This window comes from Kogia breviceps, chromosome 11 (assembly GCF_026419965.1).
Source record: "Kogia breviceps isolate mKogBre1 chromosome 11, mKogBre1 haplotype 1, whole genome shotgun sequence".
Classification (NCBI taxonomy): domain Eukaryota; kingdom Metazoa; phylum Chordata; class Mammalia; order Artiodactyla; family Physeteridae; genus Kogia; species Kogia breviceps.
This window is the reverse complement of record NC_081320.1, coordinates 67,456,456-67,474,887: the sequence shown is the minus strand read 5'-3', so window position 1 is coordinate 67,474,887 and position 18,432 is coordinate 67,456,456. Positions and strand designations below refer to the sequence as shown.

Below are 18,432 nucleotides of genomic sequence, written 5' to 3'. Positions count from 1 at the left end.
ATAGAAGATAAAAACTTAGGGATCTGTGAGCTTGCCTGTACATTCATTATGAGATTCAAATTAGAATACCTCAATTGCCTGGCATTCTGATGGAGATAATTAGTTTAGTCCTTGATTAGGAAGGAAAGAAAAATGCATTAAATGCTTACTGTTTGCCGAGTACAGTACTATGTGCTTTGATGTATTCTAATATATTCCTTACAATAACTCTGTGAAGTAGGAATGAAGATGATTAAACAATTGGAAGATAGAATCTATAAGGATATTAAAGAGAAGGAGAAACAGAGTAATACCCCTACTGGTAGGGGTCTTCAGGTATAAAGTTCTAAAACTTATCTTCTACATCTACCATGACAAGAGGCAGTAAGTGTAAACTGTACCAAGAATAACTTCCTGACATCTTCAAGGCCCTGGTAAAGAATAACTTCCTGACATCTTCAAGGCCCTGGTAAGGCTTAGCCAGAGAGAATGTGAAATCTTCTGTTCTTGAGAGCTTTCAAAATAAGGCATGGTTCTCCACCTGGTGGAGATGGCGTTGATATAGCAGCAAGACACCTCTCCAACAGTGTGGTTCTTTGTGATATATCCATTTTTGAAAGAATAAATATATCTATATAAATATGATATTAAACCCTAGTATATAGAAAGAAGACAGGTGACTGAGCTAGAATTTAGGCCTCATTGGCTGCCAAGATTTTTTCTCTTTTTTTCAAACTAGCTAATATCTCTCCATATCAATAGTGCAAACATAACAATATCTTACACATACAGAATTCTAGAGCTGACTTCTGATCTTAGAATAAATTAAAAAATAATCATAGCAACATTAATAATGACTGACAATTGAATGCCTACTATGTGACAAGCACTGTTGTGAATGGTTTACATGTATAAGCTTATTTAATTCACACAGCACCTCCTGAGGTAAATACTGTTTTTATCCTCATTTTACAGATGAGAAAATAACTTGATCAAGGGCCATTAATTGGTTGTGCCCCTATTTAAACCCTGGTGGTCTGTTTTCATGCCCGTATAATACTTTAAAAAATTTTTGTTTTGAAATAATTACAGGCTCTCAGAGAGTTGCAAAAATAGTACAAGGAGTTCCATGTACCCATCACCCAGCTGTCTCCATCAGTAACATCTTATATAATGATAGTCACAGCCTGCACTTTTAACTTGTACACATCCTGCCACTTGTGCGGCAGTCATATATACATTTATTCACTTTTCAGATGAAGGGATTGAGGCCTAGATAAACTAATTTCCCCATTGATTATTCTGAGCCTTCCATTTCTTACTCCATAATCCTGATACCGTATAGGAAATCACGGATATTACTGAAATTGCTTAGGTAGGGGAGGATTTCTGCCAAGAATAGTTCATTCCATTCCATTGCCAATTTTGTTCATCTTGATTTCTTATGGTTACCACTTCTCCTTGTTTACTGTTATCTGCCCAACATGGATTTCCATTCTTGCTCCTTTGATATCTTGTATCAACTCTTTTGTCAGTCTTTGCATGACATTTCTTTAGCTACCTTTATCTATTTTCTTCAGTGTTATTTGAATTGTGAGCATTCTAAAGTTTAAAAAAATTTCTTGTAATAGCCAAAAGTAGTGTCTTGGAAAGTTGTTTCGAAATGCAGTACCATGATCATCTTCTATATTTTTAAAGTTTGTTAACACTATGCAGTGAAAAAAAGTGGTGAATAGTTTTTAAATAAATCAAATCAGTAAGTTCATTTCCCTACGTATTGATTTATGTTCCTTTAAAGTTTTATTAGACTTGAAAGGAATAACTTAAGAGAGTAAATAACTAGATATTTGTGAATTCAGAGTACTTAGTTGTATATTATTTATATTATTAAAAGGTATGTAAGCAGTGGCCTGAATTAAAATTTTGATCATTTCCTGTCAGCTTTACATGATGATACTTAAAATGAACGAATAAAGAATTTCCCCTGGTGACTTTTCATCAGAAGCAAAAGTCTGGACAATGTAAAAGTTAGGTTATGAATTCTCCAAGATCTGTTGTCTTTTCTGTATGTCTGAGGTTGGTCAACTCTGTTCCAAAGTGAGTGTTGAGTTAGTAAATTAAAATCAAGGGTATGGCTCCTGCTTTATTTCTTGGCAAAGTCTTCTTGTTTTTCTGGTGTTCATTTCTTAGAATTTTATAGAAGAGGTTCTTGCTATTAGATAGATGCATGTATAGAAAACTAATATATACCAGGAAGTGTTTATACTAAAAATCCTTCATTAAAAATTCCTTGTTCCTGGGACTTCCCTGATGGTCCAGTGGCTAAGACTTGCGCTCCCAATGCAGGGGGCCCTGGTTTGATCCCTGGTGAGGGAACTAGATCCCTCATGCTGCAACTAAGAGTTTGCATGCTGCAACTAAAAATCCCATGTGCTGAAACTAAAAAAGATCCCACATGCTGCAACTAAAAGATCCCATGTGCCGCAGCTAAGACCCGGCGCAGCCAGATAAATGAATGAATGAATGAATGAATGAATAAATGAATAAATAAATAAATAATATAAATAAATAATACAAATATCTATATATATATATGAAGGGATTTCCCTGGTGGTCCAGTGGTTGCGAATCTGTCTTGCAATGCAGGGGATGTGGGTTTGATCCCTGGTCAGGGAACAAAGATCTCACGTGCTACGGGGCAACTAAGCCCATGCACCACAACTAGAGAGAAGCCTGCTCACCACAACGAAGAGCCTGTGTGCTGCAACGAAAGATCCCACGTGCTGCAACTAAGATCCGATGCAGCCAAAAAATATATATATATATCTATTTTAATAGATCTTTATTGGAGTAAAATTGCTTCACAATACTGTGTTAGTTTCCATTGTACAACAAAGCAAATCAGCTGTATGCATACATGTCCCCATACCCCCTCCCTCTTGAGCCTCCTTCCCATCCTCCCTATCCCACCCCTATAGATCATTGCAAAGCACCGAGCTGATCTCCCTGTGCTATGCTGCTGCTTCCCACCAGCCAACTATTTAATGTTCAGTAATGTATATATGTCGATGCTACTCTCACTTCGCCCTCCTACCCCATGTCATCAAGTCCATTCTCTAAGTCTACCTCTTTATTCCTGCCCTGCAACTAGGTTCATCAGTACCTTTTTTTTTTTTTTTAGATTCCATATATATGCGTTAGCATACGGTATTTGTTTTTCTGTTTCTGACTTACTTCACTCTGTATGACAGACTCTCGGTCCATCCACCTCACTACAAATAATTCGATTTTGTTTCTTTTTATGGCTGAGTAATATTCCATTGTATATATGTACCACATCTTCTTTATCCATTCATCTGTTAATGGACATTTAGGTTGATTCCATGTCCTGGCTATTGTAAATAGTGCTGCAGTGAACATTGTGGTGCATGTCTCTTTTTGAATTATGTTTTTCTCAGGGTATATGCCCAGTAGTGGGATTGCTGGGTCATATGGTAGTTCTATTTTTAGTTTTTTAAGAAACGTCCATCCCATTTTCCTTAGTCATTGTATCAATTTACATTCCCACTGACAGTGTAGGAGGGTTCCCTTTTCACCACACCCTTTCCAGCATTTATCGTTTCTAGCTTTTTTGATAATGGCCATTCTGACTGGTGTGAGGTGATACATCACACAAAACAAGTAGTTTTGACTTGCATTTCTCTAATAATTAGTGACATTGAGCGTCTTTTCATCTGCCTCTTGGCCATCTGTATGTTTTCCTTGGTGAGATGTCTATTTAGGTCTTCCACCCATTTTTTAACTGGATTGTTTGTTTTTTTGATATTGAGCTCCATGATCTGTTTGTATATTTTAGAGATTAATTCTTTGTCTGTTGTTTCATTTGCAAATATTTTCTCCCATTCTGAGGGTTGTCTTTTCGTCTTGTTTATGGTTTCCTTTGCTGTGCAAAAGCTTTTAAGTTTAAGTCCCATTTGTTTATTTTTGGTTTTTTTTCCATTACTCTAGGTGGTGGGTCAAAGATCTTGCTGTGATTTATGTCAAAGAGTGTTCTTCCTAGATTTCCTCCAAGAGTTCTGTGTCTGTTCTTACATTTAAGTCTTTAATTCATTTTGAGTTTATTTTTGTGTTTGGTGTCAGGTAGTGTTCTAATTTCATTCTTTTACATGTAGGTGTCCAGTTTTCCCAGCACCACTTATTGAAGAGGCTATCTTTTCTCCATTGTATGTTCTTGCCTCCTTTGTTGTAAATTCGATGCCCATATGTGCGTGGGTTTATCTCTGGGCATTATCCTGTGCCATTGATCTATATTTCTGTTTTTGTGCCAGTACCATACTGTCTTGATTACTGTGGCTTTGTGGTATAGTTTGAAGTCGGGGAGCCTGATTCCTCCAACTCCGTTTTTCTTTCTCAAGTTGCTTTGGCTATTCGGGGTCTTTCGTGTTTCCATATGAATTGTAAGATTTTTTGTTCTAATTCTGTGAAGAATGCCATTGGTAGTTTGATAGGGATTATACTGAATCTGTAGATTCAGTTGGGTATTAGATTGCTTTGGGTAGTATAGTCATTTTCACAATACTGATTCTTCTAATCCAAGAATGTGGTATATTTCTCCATCTGTTTATGTTATCTTTGATTTCTTTCATCAGTGTTTTATAGTTTTCTGAGTACAAGTCTTTCACCCCCTTAGGCAGGTTTATTCCTAGGTATTTTATTCTTTTTGTTGCAGTGGTAAATGGGAGCATTTCCTTAATTTCTCTTTCTGATTTTTCTTTGTTGGTGTATAAGAATGCCAGAGATTTCTGTGCATTAATTTTGTATCCTGCAACCTTACCAAATTCACTGATTAGTTCTAGTAGTTTTCTCCTGACATCTTTAGGATTTTCTATGTATAGTAAAAACTGTGAGAAAACATTTCTTCTCCTTGTCTTATAAGTTGCAATTTCTTGTTGTATAGAGATTACTGTATAGATACTAGAAATTGTTGTTCCCCGCCCCTGTATTTTAACTTAATTTCAGTGTACTAGGAATTTGCATATTCTGGAAACTTTAAAATACTTCCATTTATATTCAGAACCATAAAAGTGCCTGAGTTATTCATTTATAAATGTGTACATGTCTTAGGTATAGAAAAAGCTGAGAGGCCTGAGCTGTCCTCCTTTCTTTGAATGACTCCTGTTGCTATGGTAATTGCTGAATTAGAAGCCTAGCATTCTTACCTTTTGGCCTGTCCTGGAGGTTTAGAATGGGCAAGAAGTCAAGAATGACTTTGTCTTTGACTGTAGTACAACAAATGCACTGCATTGAGATCATGTATTACTTCTCTAAGGAAAGGAAAAAAGAATAAAACAAACCCTCACCCCACTGGATTTAGTATGTACCCTGTGAGTGCTCACTGAATAAAAACTTGTGATGGGAATGGTATGCTTATGAAATTAGATGTATGGCAGATTATCCTTATATGTGTAGTGTATCATAGGTGCCCCTTTAAAACTTGGCAAGGTTGGTATCTGAGGCAAATATAGATACTGAATTTATATTTATTTATTTAAAATTTATGTTTATTTATTCCTTCATTTTTGGCGGTGTTGGGTCTTCATTGCTGCGTGCAGGCTTCCTCTAGTTGCAGTGAGCAGGGGCTACTCTGTTGCGGTGCTCAGGCTTCTCATTATGGTGGCTTCTCTTGTTGCGGAGCATGGGCTCTAGGCACGTGGGCATCAGTAGTTGTGGCTCGTGGGCTCTAAAGCTCAGGCTCAGTAGTTGTGACGCACGGGCTTATTTGCTCCGCGGCCTGTGGGATCTTCAGGGACCAGGGCTGGAACCTGTGTCCCCTGCATTGGCAGGTGGATTCTTAACCACTGTGCCACTAGGGAAGTCCCTGAATTTATATTGAAAAAGTACAGTTTTAATGTTTGTAGTGCTGTTAACAACAGCGGTGAATATTAAAGCAGCTTTTGTTCTCTTGTATTTTATTTTGTATTTTAGAAGGAACTTTATACGAGCTTCAAAATGTGGTGCAGTGTATGTAGAAAATTAAAAGACTAATCCATTGAGTCATGTTTTCATGGAGCTTAAATCACAGATATGGGCTAATTATAACTTAATTTTCTAGGTTATTTAAACTCCAGTCATGATTGTTTGTGTAGTTTGCTTACATATACATATATTCGGAGTTTCAGTAAATTGAAATATTCCCTAGGTACTTTTTCAAATTTTCATATATTATGTAGAAATAAAATTAGTTTCCTATAACTAGTAGATGTAAGACTGAAAAAAAAAACTCTTCAGCCACTTATTTTTGAAAGAGCTCCAAAGTAGTTGCATGGAAAATCAACTTTTTAAACCTTTTCCTTCAGAAAACCTTTCCTCTTTGTTCTTATGCAGCCTCTTAGGACCCATTCCGCTCTCTGGCTTACTTTTACTGATTTTGGGGGACCACTTTTCTTTTTAATCAGGGTAAAATTAATCATTTTAACCATTTTAAATTATGCAATTCAGTATATTCACGATGTTGTGCAACCATAACCACTCTCTAATTTCTGAAGCTTTTCATCACCCCAAAAGGAAACCCCATCCCCATTACTAGTAACTCTCCATCTTCCTCCTCCCCCTAGCCCCTGGCAACCACTTATCTACTTTCTATCTATATGGATTTGCCTATATTGCCTATTCTGGATATTTTATATAAGTAGAATCATATGATATGTGGCCTTTATATTTGGCTTCTTTCAGTTAGCATAATGTTTTCTGATTCATCCATGTTATAGCATATACCAGTACTTCATTCCTTTTTTTATGGCTGAATAATATTCCATTGAATGAACAATACCATATTTTGTTTATCCCTTCATCAGTTGATGGACATTTGGTTAGTTTCTACTTTTTGGCTATTATGAATAATGCTGCTATGAACATTCATGTACAAGTTTTTATGTGAATGTATAAGTTTTAAATTCTTTCTTTTAGGTATGTACTGAGGGGCAGAATTATTAGGTCATGTAGTAACTCTTTGTTTAACTTTTTGAAGAATGGCCAAATTGTTTTCCACAGTGGCTGTGCCATTTTACCTACTAGGAATATATGAGGGTTCTAGTTTCTCCCCATTCTTGCAAGCACCTATGATTTTTCCTATATTATTATTATTTTGTATTATTGCCATTCTACTGGGTGTAAAGTGACATCTTACTGTGGTTTTGATTTGCAGTCCCCCAGTGACTAATTATGTTGTATGTTTTTTCATGTGCCCATTGGCCATTTGTATATCTTCTTTGGAGAAATGTCTATCAAGTCCTATGCCCATTTTTAATTGGGTTGTTTGTCTCTTTGTTATTGAATTTCAGACTTCTTTATATATTCTGGATACTTGACCCATATCAGATATGTGATTTGCAAATATTTTCTCCCATCTTCTGGGTTATCTCTTCACTTTCTTGATAATGTCCTTTGGTGTACAAAAGTTTTTAGTTTTGTTGAAGTTCAATTTATCTATTTTTTTTCTTTTGTTGTTTGTGTTTTGGGTGCCATATTTAGCCGTCACTTACTTTTAACCTCTGGTTTCAATCTCTTGATACCTTTAGGCTTCAAATTTTTCTCTGGTAGCTTTTTTTTTCCTTCTTCAGATAATTATCTGCCCTAGTGACTTGCTCCTTAGTCCTTACCCCATAGGCCATTCTTTAGAAAAATTCAAAGATCCTCATTTCTAGCATAGCTTTAGGTGCTTGTGAAAAACATTGGTTGGCTTCGGGAAGAAAAAACCGGCTACTGGAAAATAATTTTTTTCCATCTTTATTGAGATGTTGATATAATTGACATATAAAATTGTGTAAATTTAAGGTATGCACTGTGTTGACTTGATTCACTTATATATTGCAAAATGATTAGTACCATACTACTAGCTAACACCTCTATCATGTAACATAATTATCATTTCTTTTTTGTGATGAGAACATTTAAATTAAAGGCTTGGGAAACAAGTTAAAGCTTTGGAGTTTAGGAGAAGATGGAGTGAACTTTTTATACCCTGGATATGTTAGCAAAATGTTATGACCGTTATATAACATTAATTATCAGTGTAATGGTAAAACTGAAGTTTGATAAGGTCCCTTCCTTGCAGGTATTACTGTCTAATAACCACATTGTCCAGGCAGGACCTAGGTAAACAGTTGAAAGATTAAGGGTAGGCAAGATCTTATAGAGTTGACACTTGAATAAAGTATAGATGACTCTGAACAAAGAAAAGTCCTTGAGTTTGAGCCAAATGAAAGGGAACTTGAAATAATCAAACTGAATCTTTACCACATTGTGCTCATGGCAGTTTTCCTATAAGTAGGCCAAATTCTTATACCGTTGAAGACAATGATGGTTGTCATTTTTCTTTCATGAGATGACATCTTTTAGGGTTTCTAGACTCCGTAGATGAGAGATTTTCATTTTTGTAGGTTAATTAGAGGTATAGGATTAGTTTTCCTGTTTCCCCACCCTTATCCCATTTAATGTCATAGGGTATACTTTCTGCTTGTTGACTTCAAGAAATAATGCTTTCAAGAAGACAAGTTTTGTGTCACACTTTTATTTTGAATACTGCTTTTAACTTTTAAACATGCATTTTACTTTATCCCAGTTTCTGCTTTTTAGAAATATTTAACTCCTTGCAAAATATATGTACCTTTTTTTAACTCTTGTCTCAGATTTCTTTTCATATGTTTATTTCATCTTGATGAGAGAGAGAGAGAGACAGAGAGAGAGCGTGCAAATGTGCATGAGAGAATGTCCTTATTAAAAGTAGGCCATAAAGCAATTTCACTTTTAGGTATTTATCCTAAAGAAATAATCAGAAAGGGGCTCAATGCTATTTCTACAAGGATGTTCATTGAAACAATATGCATAAAGCACAAAAGTGGGCATAATCTAAAAATCCATCATAAGGTGTTGGTTCAGTAAATTATGGTGCATTCATTGGACTACTTAGCAGCCATTAAAATCATGTTGCAGGAGAATATTTAATGAGGTGTGGGAAACTTTATAATATGTTGAATGAAAAAATACAAATTGCAAAACCGTATGGACAATGTGCTCTCAGTTATTTAATGACAGGTCTATGAGCATAGCATAAAATTTGAAGGCTATATACCAAACTATTAACTGTGGTTACCTCTGCATGATAGGATTGTGGGCAGTTTTTTCTTGAGGGAACCGTATATTGCTTTTATATTTAGGAAAAAGTTTTTTGAGTTCTATGCTATATTGCTGATCATTTTAATAGCTTCATCTTGTGCTTTAGATGTTTAATGCTTTGTTCTTTTTCCTCTCTTGTCTGACATGTATGTTGTAGTTTTCCATGTTAGGCGTAAATAACCTCTTCTAGAATCTTGCATCCACAGAGAAGGTGCAGAATCATTGTGTTATGAAGATGAAAGTTGGATTTGTGGTTGATAACTTCATTGCCTTAGATTATGATACTGTTGAGCCTAGTGGTTATTGGGCCAGTGATTATTGCAGATAACTTTTTGCATCCTCACTTGGTCACTCCATGAAGGAACTTGGTCTCTGTGATAAAAATAAAATGTTGTTCTGAAAAGGGTATTATAGTTTACATGTGTTCTCTTACTAATGTATTAGCTTGCTAGGGCTCCCAGAACAAAACACCGCAGATTGGATGGCTTAAACAGCAAGTTTATTTTCTCACAGTTTGGGGTCTAGAAGTCTTGGATCTAGGTGTTGCAGGTTTGATTTCATCCAAGGCCTCTCTCTTTGACTTGCATGTGGCTGCTCTCTTGCTGCCTCTTCACGTGGTTGTCCCTCCGTGCACGTGCCTTGTTGTCTCTGTGTGTCCTAATCTCCTTTTTTTTGTAAGGATACATACATCTATATATATTAGGCCTCACTCTGATGACCCAATTTTAACTTAATTAACTCTTTGAAGGCCCTATGTCCAAATTCAGTCTCATTCTGAGGCACTGGGGGTTAGGGCTTCAACATATGAATTTTGGGGAGACACAGTTCAGTTCATATTAGTATATATCATTTGTGATGAGTTTTAATGACAAAGTAGTGTGGATGAAGTAAATTTTATTGTGAATTATTAATGGTTATAAACTATTACAACATCCTAAAGAACTACAGCTGTAAGTTATATAGGGGAGAATGTAGAAGATTATAGATGTGTTAGCACCAACTTTTTGTAATCACCACTGGAAAAGTAACTCAGACTCTATGACCTATTGATTCAGGTCACACCTAATGTGATTCAGGAGTCCTGGCTAATGCAACACTGCTACTAAAATTTGGGAAATATATTGGTAATACGCCTTCTGCCATTCTTTGAAATAAATTTTTTTTTCTCCTACCTGGGCTACATGACAGGACCCTGTGGTGGCTGGTGTCTCATGGTCCTAGAGAAATTTGTAGACCCTCTACCTTATATACTCTTATGTGTGACAGTGGTGATTGTTTTCTCCCCAGTGAATCCTGGGGTTGACCTGGACTTTTAACGCACACTGCTACAGTCTCCTGCTTCTGGATCCTTCCTAGGGGTCTCATAGAGTGGGACCTGTTTTGTGATATATCCAAAACTGATCTCTTTGGGGTTAGTAATTACTTAAGGAAATATTCTTGTTGAAATACAAAATATTTTCATTTTCTACCTATATTTGGGAGACCGAAGGTGACTATCTCTTAGGAAATATAGTCCAGATTTTTAGTTTTTCGTTTCATTGTTACTGTGTTAATGTAGTTAAGGTCTATAATATTGGTGGAATTATTTAAGCTTCAGGAGTGTCAGACTGGATTTAAGGTTTTTCCTCATTCAAATAAAGGCATATTGTGTTTATGTGTTATAGGCATATAATGCATTTACGTAGATGTGTGTATATATACACACACATACTTGGTAAGAGAGTTTGATTAAAAAATAAGAAATTTGGGCTTTTATGGGTAATTGCTCTATTTTTAACTTAGTGGGGTCATGGAAGGATCATGGAATATGAAGTTCAGGTTTTAGCTCTTCCAGTTACTTGCTGTGTGATCATAGGCAAGTCTTTGAACAAATCTTAACTCCTTATAATTGAATAAGAAACAGTAACTGAGGGCTTGCCTGGTGGCACAGTGGTTAAGAATCCGCCTGCCAATGCAGGGGACACGGGTTTGAGCCTTGGTCCAGGAAGATCCCACATGCTGCAGAGCAACTAAGCCCGTACGCCAGAACTACTGAGCCTGCGCTCTAGAGCCTGTGAGCCACAACTACCAAGCCCGTGTGCCACAACTATGGAAGCCCATGCGCCTAGAGCCTGTGCTCCGCAACAAGAAAAGCCCCTGCGATGAGAAGCCTGCGCACCGCAATGAAGAGTAGCTAGCCCCCGCTCGCCGCGACTAGAGAAAGCCTGCATGCAGCAATGAAGACCCAATGCAGCCAAAAATAAATAAATGTATTTAAAAAAATTAAGAGGAATAGAATTAAGATCAGTGAGCAAGATATAAAACATTTGCCCCCTGACATTTAGAACTCCCTGTAAATGGAATGTGCAGACCTGAAGGTCGGTTAGTTCTTTGTGACTGAAGTTCTGAATTTGTTGGGCCATAATAGAAGGAACTTATGTATTGTGGAGTGTGGTAATGGAAGTTGATTGTTTATGTTCATTTCGAGATTCTCAAAGTGTAGGGTTTTGTTTTGTTGTTTTTATAAAGGTAAATAATTTATGTCACATTTATATAATTAAAACAATAACAATAAAAATATTTATTAGTACTTTAAAGTGTAGATAAATCATCAAGAAATGTCATTACATTAAATATCCCAAAGACTCGTCTGTTATTTCTTCTCCTTCTCCCTCTAGTGGGCAGAAATATTTTAAAAACACCACATGGAAAGGGTTATTAGTATTGAGTGTATCACAATATAGTCTCAACTTTTAAAAAAGATTAATAAATGTTAATATTTCAGAATCATTAAAGAAAATGCTTTATTCCTTTCTAGGCACAATAGTGGATCTTTGAATGTTGAAGATGTTCTTACCAGCTTTGACAATACAGGAAATATTTGTAAGTTATATACCCGCTGTATAGAAATATTTTTAGTGTTTTAAAAGTGAATTTAAAATTTTTTTTCACAGTGTTTATTTTTTTGACTGTGTGTGTGTGTGTGTGTGTGTGTGTAATAGAAACTCTTGCTGTTTTTAGCTGCATAATAAGCCTCATGTAAGATGTACCTACTAAGTGGGATAAGGCAGTTTTTATACTTGGCAGTTTTGTGTGTGTGTGTGTGTGTGTGTGTGTATGACAGAACATAGGTCAGGTGGACCACTGGATTCTCCAGTACTATCCCTTTTGTTTCTTGTTTTCATTTTGACCTTTTCAGTTAATCAGTCCAACAGAGGGGCTGTCTCTCCCTTCTTTACTGTGTTTGGGTATGTATGTTTCTACTTCTTGTTTCTTCTCTCTTTCACTAAAGAGTGAACCCAGAACATTTTTCCTTGCTGCTAATATACTTTATACCAGAATGATTTTATTTTATGCATTATTATAATATTATAGAATATATTGACTTCTTATCTAAGTCTCTGATTAAGTCGTAATAGATTTCTCCACTGAGAAAATAATTTAATTATAATGTCAAGTAATGAAAGAAATCAAACAAGAAATATCTTTATATCACTGCGTTAAACAACATACCATGATAGAAGCGGTGTACTCCTTTATGTGTTGCATAGGCTATTTTTCTTAAGATAGTGGATAATCAATGAAATATTACCATTTTAAATGTAAAAATTATACTCAAATACTTTTCTTCTCAGGAAATTTCACAACTGTAACTACTTACTGTCTGAACTAAAATAACATATTCTGCTAACAGTACTATGTTATCAAATGCTCTCTAATTTTTGATCTGCATAGAATAATGTCCAACAATACTCAGGCAATGATTTTGTTCTTATGCCCACATGATGGCAAGCTTTTGATTGTGGAGAAAAATATTTATGTATTTTGTCACTAAGGAATCTAAGTATCCTAAAATTATCCTAAAATATTTAAAATAATGTAGGTTTCTTTTTCATGGATAGTGTTAAGTATACCTTTTAGTTTCTCTGTGTTGGCACTTGCCGAACTCTTTCCCAATATTTTTATTGGGGGTTGGGGCAAGGTCTGGGTAAGGGATACTAATGGTGGTTGAGGAGACATTCTCCTTTAGTTCTGTGGTAATGTAAAATATCATTAAGTCAGGCTTATGCATACCCAATTTAGGAACATAATTCTAGAATGTTAAATGTGGATTTTTGATTTGGTAATGTAAAAATCAAGTACTGTTCCCAGTGGCTCAGTATGAAGTAGGGCCACTAGCTGGCAGCATTATGTAAAATAAAAATATTTTCCTAAAGGTCTAAGCTATTATTTTGTGTATGAATAATATGTTACCCCCCCACACACCGTAAGTTGTTGTTGCATTGACAAATGCAGAAATTGTATGTTAAAAGCTTTTTTTTTTCCCACTGCTGCCCATTGTTTGGTAGAAAGGTTTGAGTCACACCTACATTTGAATCTTGGTTCTGAAATTAATCTTGAGCAATTTATATTATCTCTATGAACCTCAGTTGTTTTCATCTCTTAGAACTGGACATAATGTATGGAAAGTGTATAACATACTGTATTCCTCATACTTGATACTCAGTAAATGAAACTCTTTATTATTACCAGTGATGAGTACCTCTAAAGCTTTGCAGTTTTTTTCTAATAATAAAGAAAGTATTTTTAAGGATTATTCTGATGTTTTAAAATAAACTATTTTGATTGAACTAACAAGGTGGGAAAATAGATCAAATTAGAAAAGTAGTAATTTATTTAAATATCTTGTCATAAATGTGGTCTTTTTAAAAAAATAAATCTATTTATTTATTTTTGTCTGCCTTGGGTCATCGTTGCTGCGTGGCCATTCTCTAGTTGTGGTGAGCAGGGGCTACTTTTCATTGTGTCGTGTGGGCTTCTCATTGCGGTGGCTTCTCTTGTTGCGGAGCACGGGCTCTAGGCGTGCGGGCTTCAGTAGTTGTGGCACGTGGGCTCTAGAGCGCAGGCTCAGTAGTTCTGGCACACGGGCTTAGTTGCTCCATGGCATGTGGGATCTTCCCGGACCAGGGAATCGAACCCGTGTTCCCTGCATTGGCAGGCAGATCCTTAACCACTGCACCATCAGGGAAGTCCATAAATGTGGTCTTAAAAACTGAATGTATTACCAAGTAAGAAGTGATAAAAATAAGACTTCTTAAAACATTTTGTTTAATGTAACTTTTATATTATACTCTTTAAAAATGTATAATGATACTTCAACTTAATGTAAAATTGATAAATTCCTGTTACAATAAAGTAAATCTTGATTATAACTTTTATATAATCTTTGCCAAGGCTTAAAGTGATCAAGGATTGAAAAAGTGATTTCTCACTTGATGTCTCAGATGTTTGATTTTACCCTAATGGTGACATTAGATTGAGTTTGTGACTGGAAAACCCAGCAGAGGGCGCTAAAATCACAATTCTGTCTCAACAGATCAATATAAGTGGAATAAATACCTTGAATAGTAACCCTAAACTTTCATCATGTAAACATAGAAATATGTATGTGTAAACATCTGTATTTGATTTATTTCTTATATATTTAATATATTCAGCAATTCATTAATACAAAAAAATAGATTTTCCTGACTGATATTTTTCTTCATTTTTTTCATTTCTTTTTTTAAACAGAGTACAATTTATTTTTATTGTTATTTATTTTAATTAATTAATTAATTTTTGGCTGTGTTGGGTCTTCGTTGCTGTGCGCGGGCTTTCTGTAGTTGCAGCGAGCGGGGGCTACTCTTCATAGCAGCTCGGGCTTCTCATTGCAATGGCTTCTCTTGTTGCAGAGCACGGGCTCTAGGCGTGTGGGCTTCAGTAGTTGTGGCATACGGGCTCAGTAGTTGTGGCTCGTGGGCTTTAGAGCGCAGGCTCAGTACTTGTGGTGCACATGCTTAGTTGTTCCACGGCATGTGGGATCATCCCGGACCAGGGATCGAACCCATGTCCCCTGCATTGGCAGATGGATTCTTAACCACTGTGCCACCAGGGAAGTCTCAGGAATTATTCCTTTACTTCAGGAGTTAGTTTACAGGTTAACATAACTTCCTGATAATAGAAAAAATAACTTAATTAAAATACTTCATAGTTACAACCTCCCCATACATGTTTATACAAAATACACATATGTGAATATATACAAAATATATTCATGTTTAGTGGAACTATTAATCTCAATTTTAAGTTAACTTCAAAACCAAGTAATGCTTTTATTCATTGTAAATTTTCAAAGATGAGAGGATCAGTCTTAGTCTCAGTTTGTTTATGCTCTCACCAGAAAGATATGGAAAAAATCTTTAATTTTGGAAAATTAATGAAACCTCTAATTTCTTATTTCCTGATATGTTAGAAAATATTCTTTATGTTTACCTCTGTTATTTTTACGTGTGGCTTGCAAAGTGTTTTGTGTTTTTGAGATATCCTTTCAGTATTTGAATTCCTTTGAATGTCGTAGGAAGAAATTAAAATGAATCTCCACACAGTCATTTCTGCATAATGATTCATTGCTCTACAGGATATGACCCCAATCTTATTTTTACATGTTTATATTTGCCACTGTGGAAAACAAATTATTTTGAAAGTCAAGCTTCTTTTTTGCTTACCTCTAACTAGGGTTAGGTATGCATATTCCATCTTTGGGTTCTAGTACTTGAGAACGTACTTCCTTTTTAACTATCTAAGCTACTCTGTGGAGAGGTTGTGTCTGCTATTGATTCATCATGCCTGGAAAGAGATGCAATCAGGCAAGCTAGGGAAAAGTATAGGATGCATCCTTCACTTCAGATGAGGTGCTGGCTGCTTCTGTGTTTCACGTAACATGTCACTCAGATAGCTTGGGTCACAAGAGAGTACTCTGCAAGCACATAGCAGATCTCTTACTTCTGTTTTCTCTGTGGGCAGAGTCTCCTTTCCAGCCAGTCCCTGACCTCCAAAGAAACTCCATCATGCTGTATCTCTTCTGAAACCATTTTCTCTTTCTCCAAGTCATCTCTTTCCTCTACTGAAATGAATTTTTTTCAAATGTGATTCTCTTCAGCACTTAGTTGTTCCAAATTTTACTGTCATAGCATATAATACAACTATTTGCTACGTGTGAAATCTCATCAGTGCTTGGGATATAATTACTGCACTTGTACTTTTTTAGCACGTCATCCTTGACAGCATGAACTTATGATTAATACTTCTCATACAATTTTTTGTATACAATATATACAATATAGTGTGTATAAGCCATTAAAGGCTTAGGAAGCCAATAGTTATTATATATCATTGTAGTAACCTAGTGTGATTCAGGAGTCCTGGCTAACGCAACACTGGCACTAAAATTTGGGAAATGTATTGGTAATACGCCTTCTGCCATTATTTGAAATAAATTTTTTTCTCCTACCTGGGCTACATGACAGGACCCTGTGGTGGCTGGTGTCTCATGGTCCTAGAGAAATTTGTAGACCCACTACCTTATATACTCTTACATGTGACAATGGTGATTGTTTTCTCCCCAATGATTCCTGGGGCTGACCTGGACTTTTAACGCACACTGCTACAGTCTCCTGCTTCTGGATCCTTCCTAGGGGTCTCATAGAGTGGGACCTGTTTTGTGATGTATCCAAAACTGATCTCTTTGGGGTTAGTAATTACTTAAGGAAATATTCTTGTTGAAATACAAAATATTTTCATTTTCTACCTATATTTGGGAGACCGAAGGTGACTATCTCTTAGGAAATATAGTCCAGATTTTTAGTTTTTCGTTTCATTGTTACTGTGTTAATGTAGTTAAGGTCTATAATATTGGTGGAATTATTTAAGCTTCAGGAGTGTCAGACTGGATTTAAAGTTTTTCCTCATTCAAATAAAGGCATGTTGTGTTTATGTGTTATAGGCATATAATGCATTTACGTAGATGTGTGTGTATATATACACACATACTTGGTAAGGTAGTTTGATTAAAAAATGAGAAATTTGGGCTTTTATGGGTAATTGCTCTATTTTTAACTTAGTGAGGTCATGGAAGGATCATGGAATATGAAGTTTAGGTTTTAGCTCTTCCATTTACTTGCTGTGTGATCATAGGCAAGTCTTTGAACAAATCTTAACTCCTTATAATTGAATAAGAAACAGTAACTGGGGGCTTGCCTGGTGGCACAGTGGTTAAGAATCCGCCTGCCAATGCAGGGGACACGGGTTTGAGCCTTGGTCCGGGAAGATCCCACATGCTGCAGAGCAACTAAGCCCATGCGCCAGAACTACTGAGCCTGCGCTCTAGAGCCTGTGAGCCACGACTACTGAGCCTACATGCCACAACTACTGAAGTCCGCGTGCCTAGAACCCGAGCTCCACAACAAGAGAAGCCACCGCATTGAGAAGCCTGTGCACTGCAACGAAGTAGCCCCAGCTCGCCACAGTTAGAGAAAGCCCACGCACAGCAATGAAGACCTAATGCAGCCAAAAAAAAAAAAAAAAAAAAAAGTAACAGTAGCTACCTTGTAGTGTAGTAAACATCATATTAGGTAGTGTGAAAATAGTATGTAAACAAACTGTAGATAATATTTGTATTAGTTTTTATTGTTAGTTTTTTTTTTTTTTTGCAGTACGTGGGCCTCTCACTGTTGTGGCCTCTCCCGTTGCGGAGCACAGGCTCCAGACACACAGGCTCAGCGGCCATGGCTCACGGCCCCAGCCGCTCTGTGGCATGTGGGATCTTCCCAGACCGGGGCACTAACCCATATCCCCTGCATCGGCAGGCAGACTCTCAACCACTGTGCCACCAGGGAAGCCCTATTTTTAGTATTAATATCATGTCTCATTTGTTCTTAGACCTTATCAATATCTTTGATATTGGAAAATGACACAATACAGGAAATATTTTTGGTGTGTGCCATCCTGTTTTAATATTTTGTACATGAAAACAGTGCAAAGCTACATTATTAAAAGTATAGTATTATTGCAGAAATACATATCTAAATCAGTGTTTTAGAAGAGAAGGTTCAGAAAGCCAAAAATATATGTGATTTGTCACATGATGAAGATGGAATTTCAGTGAGAGTGGAAAGGATAGATTTTTCAATAAATAGTATTGGTTAGGAATTTAGAAAAAAATAACAAACCAAATCTCTCCTTTATACTATATAAATACCAAAATAAATTTAAGATAGATTAAATATTTAATTAAAAAATTCTAACACTCCCAAATTTTTCAGATAAATAATTTTAAGATGCTGAAATAAGGAAGGCCCTTCTACGTGTGACCCAAATCCCTTGAATTTAAAGATGAATAGATTGACTAAATAAAGATTTAAAGTCACTTTATTCAAAAAGTATCAAAAAAGTTGAAAGACAAGTGACAAACTGGTAATT

General features: G+C 36.0%; 1 protein-coding gene across 2 annotated transcripts in view; it reads left to right on the top strand.

Annotated features, from left to right (window-relative positions):
• Nucleotides 1-18,432, top strand: part of CAMKMT (calmodulin-lysine N-methyltransferase) — a 437,650-nt gene that overhangs the window by 25,166 nt on the left and 394,052 nt on the right. For both annotated transcript variants that reach the window (XM_067007662.1, XM_059079422.2), the window contains exon 3: nt 11,951-12,015. In XM_067007662.1, coding sequence (XP_066863763.1) covers nt 11,951-12,015 — 65 coding nt within the window. The remainder of the gene's footprint in view (nt 1-11,950; nt 12,016-18,432) is intronic.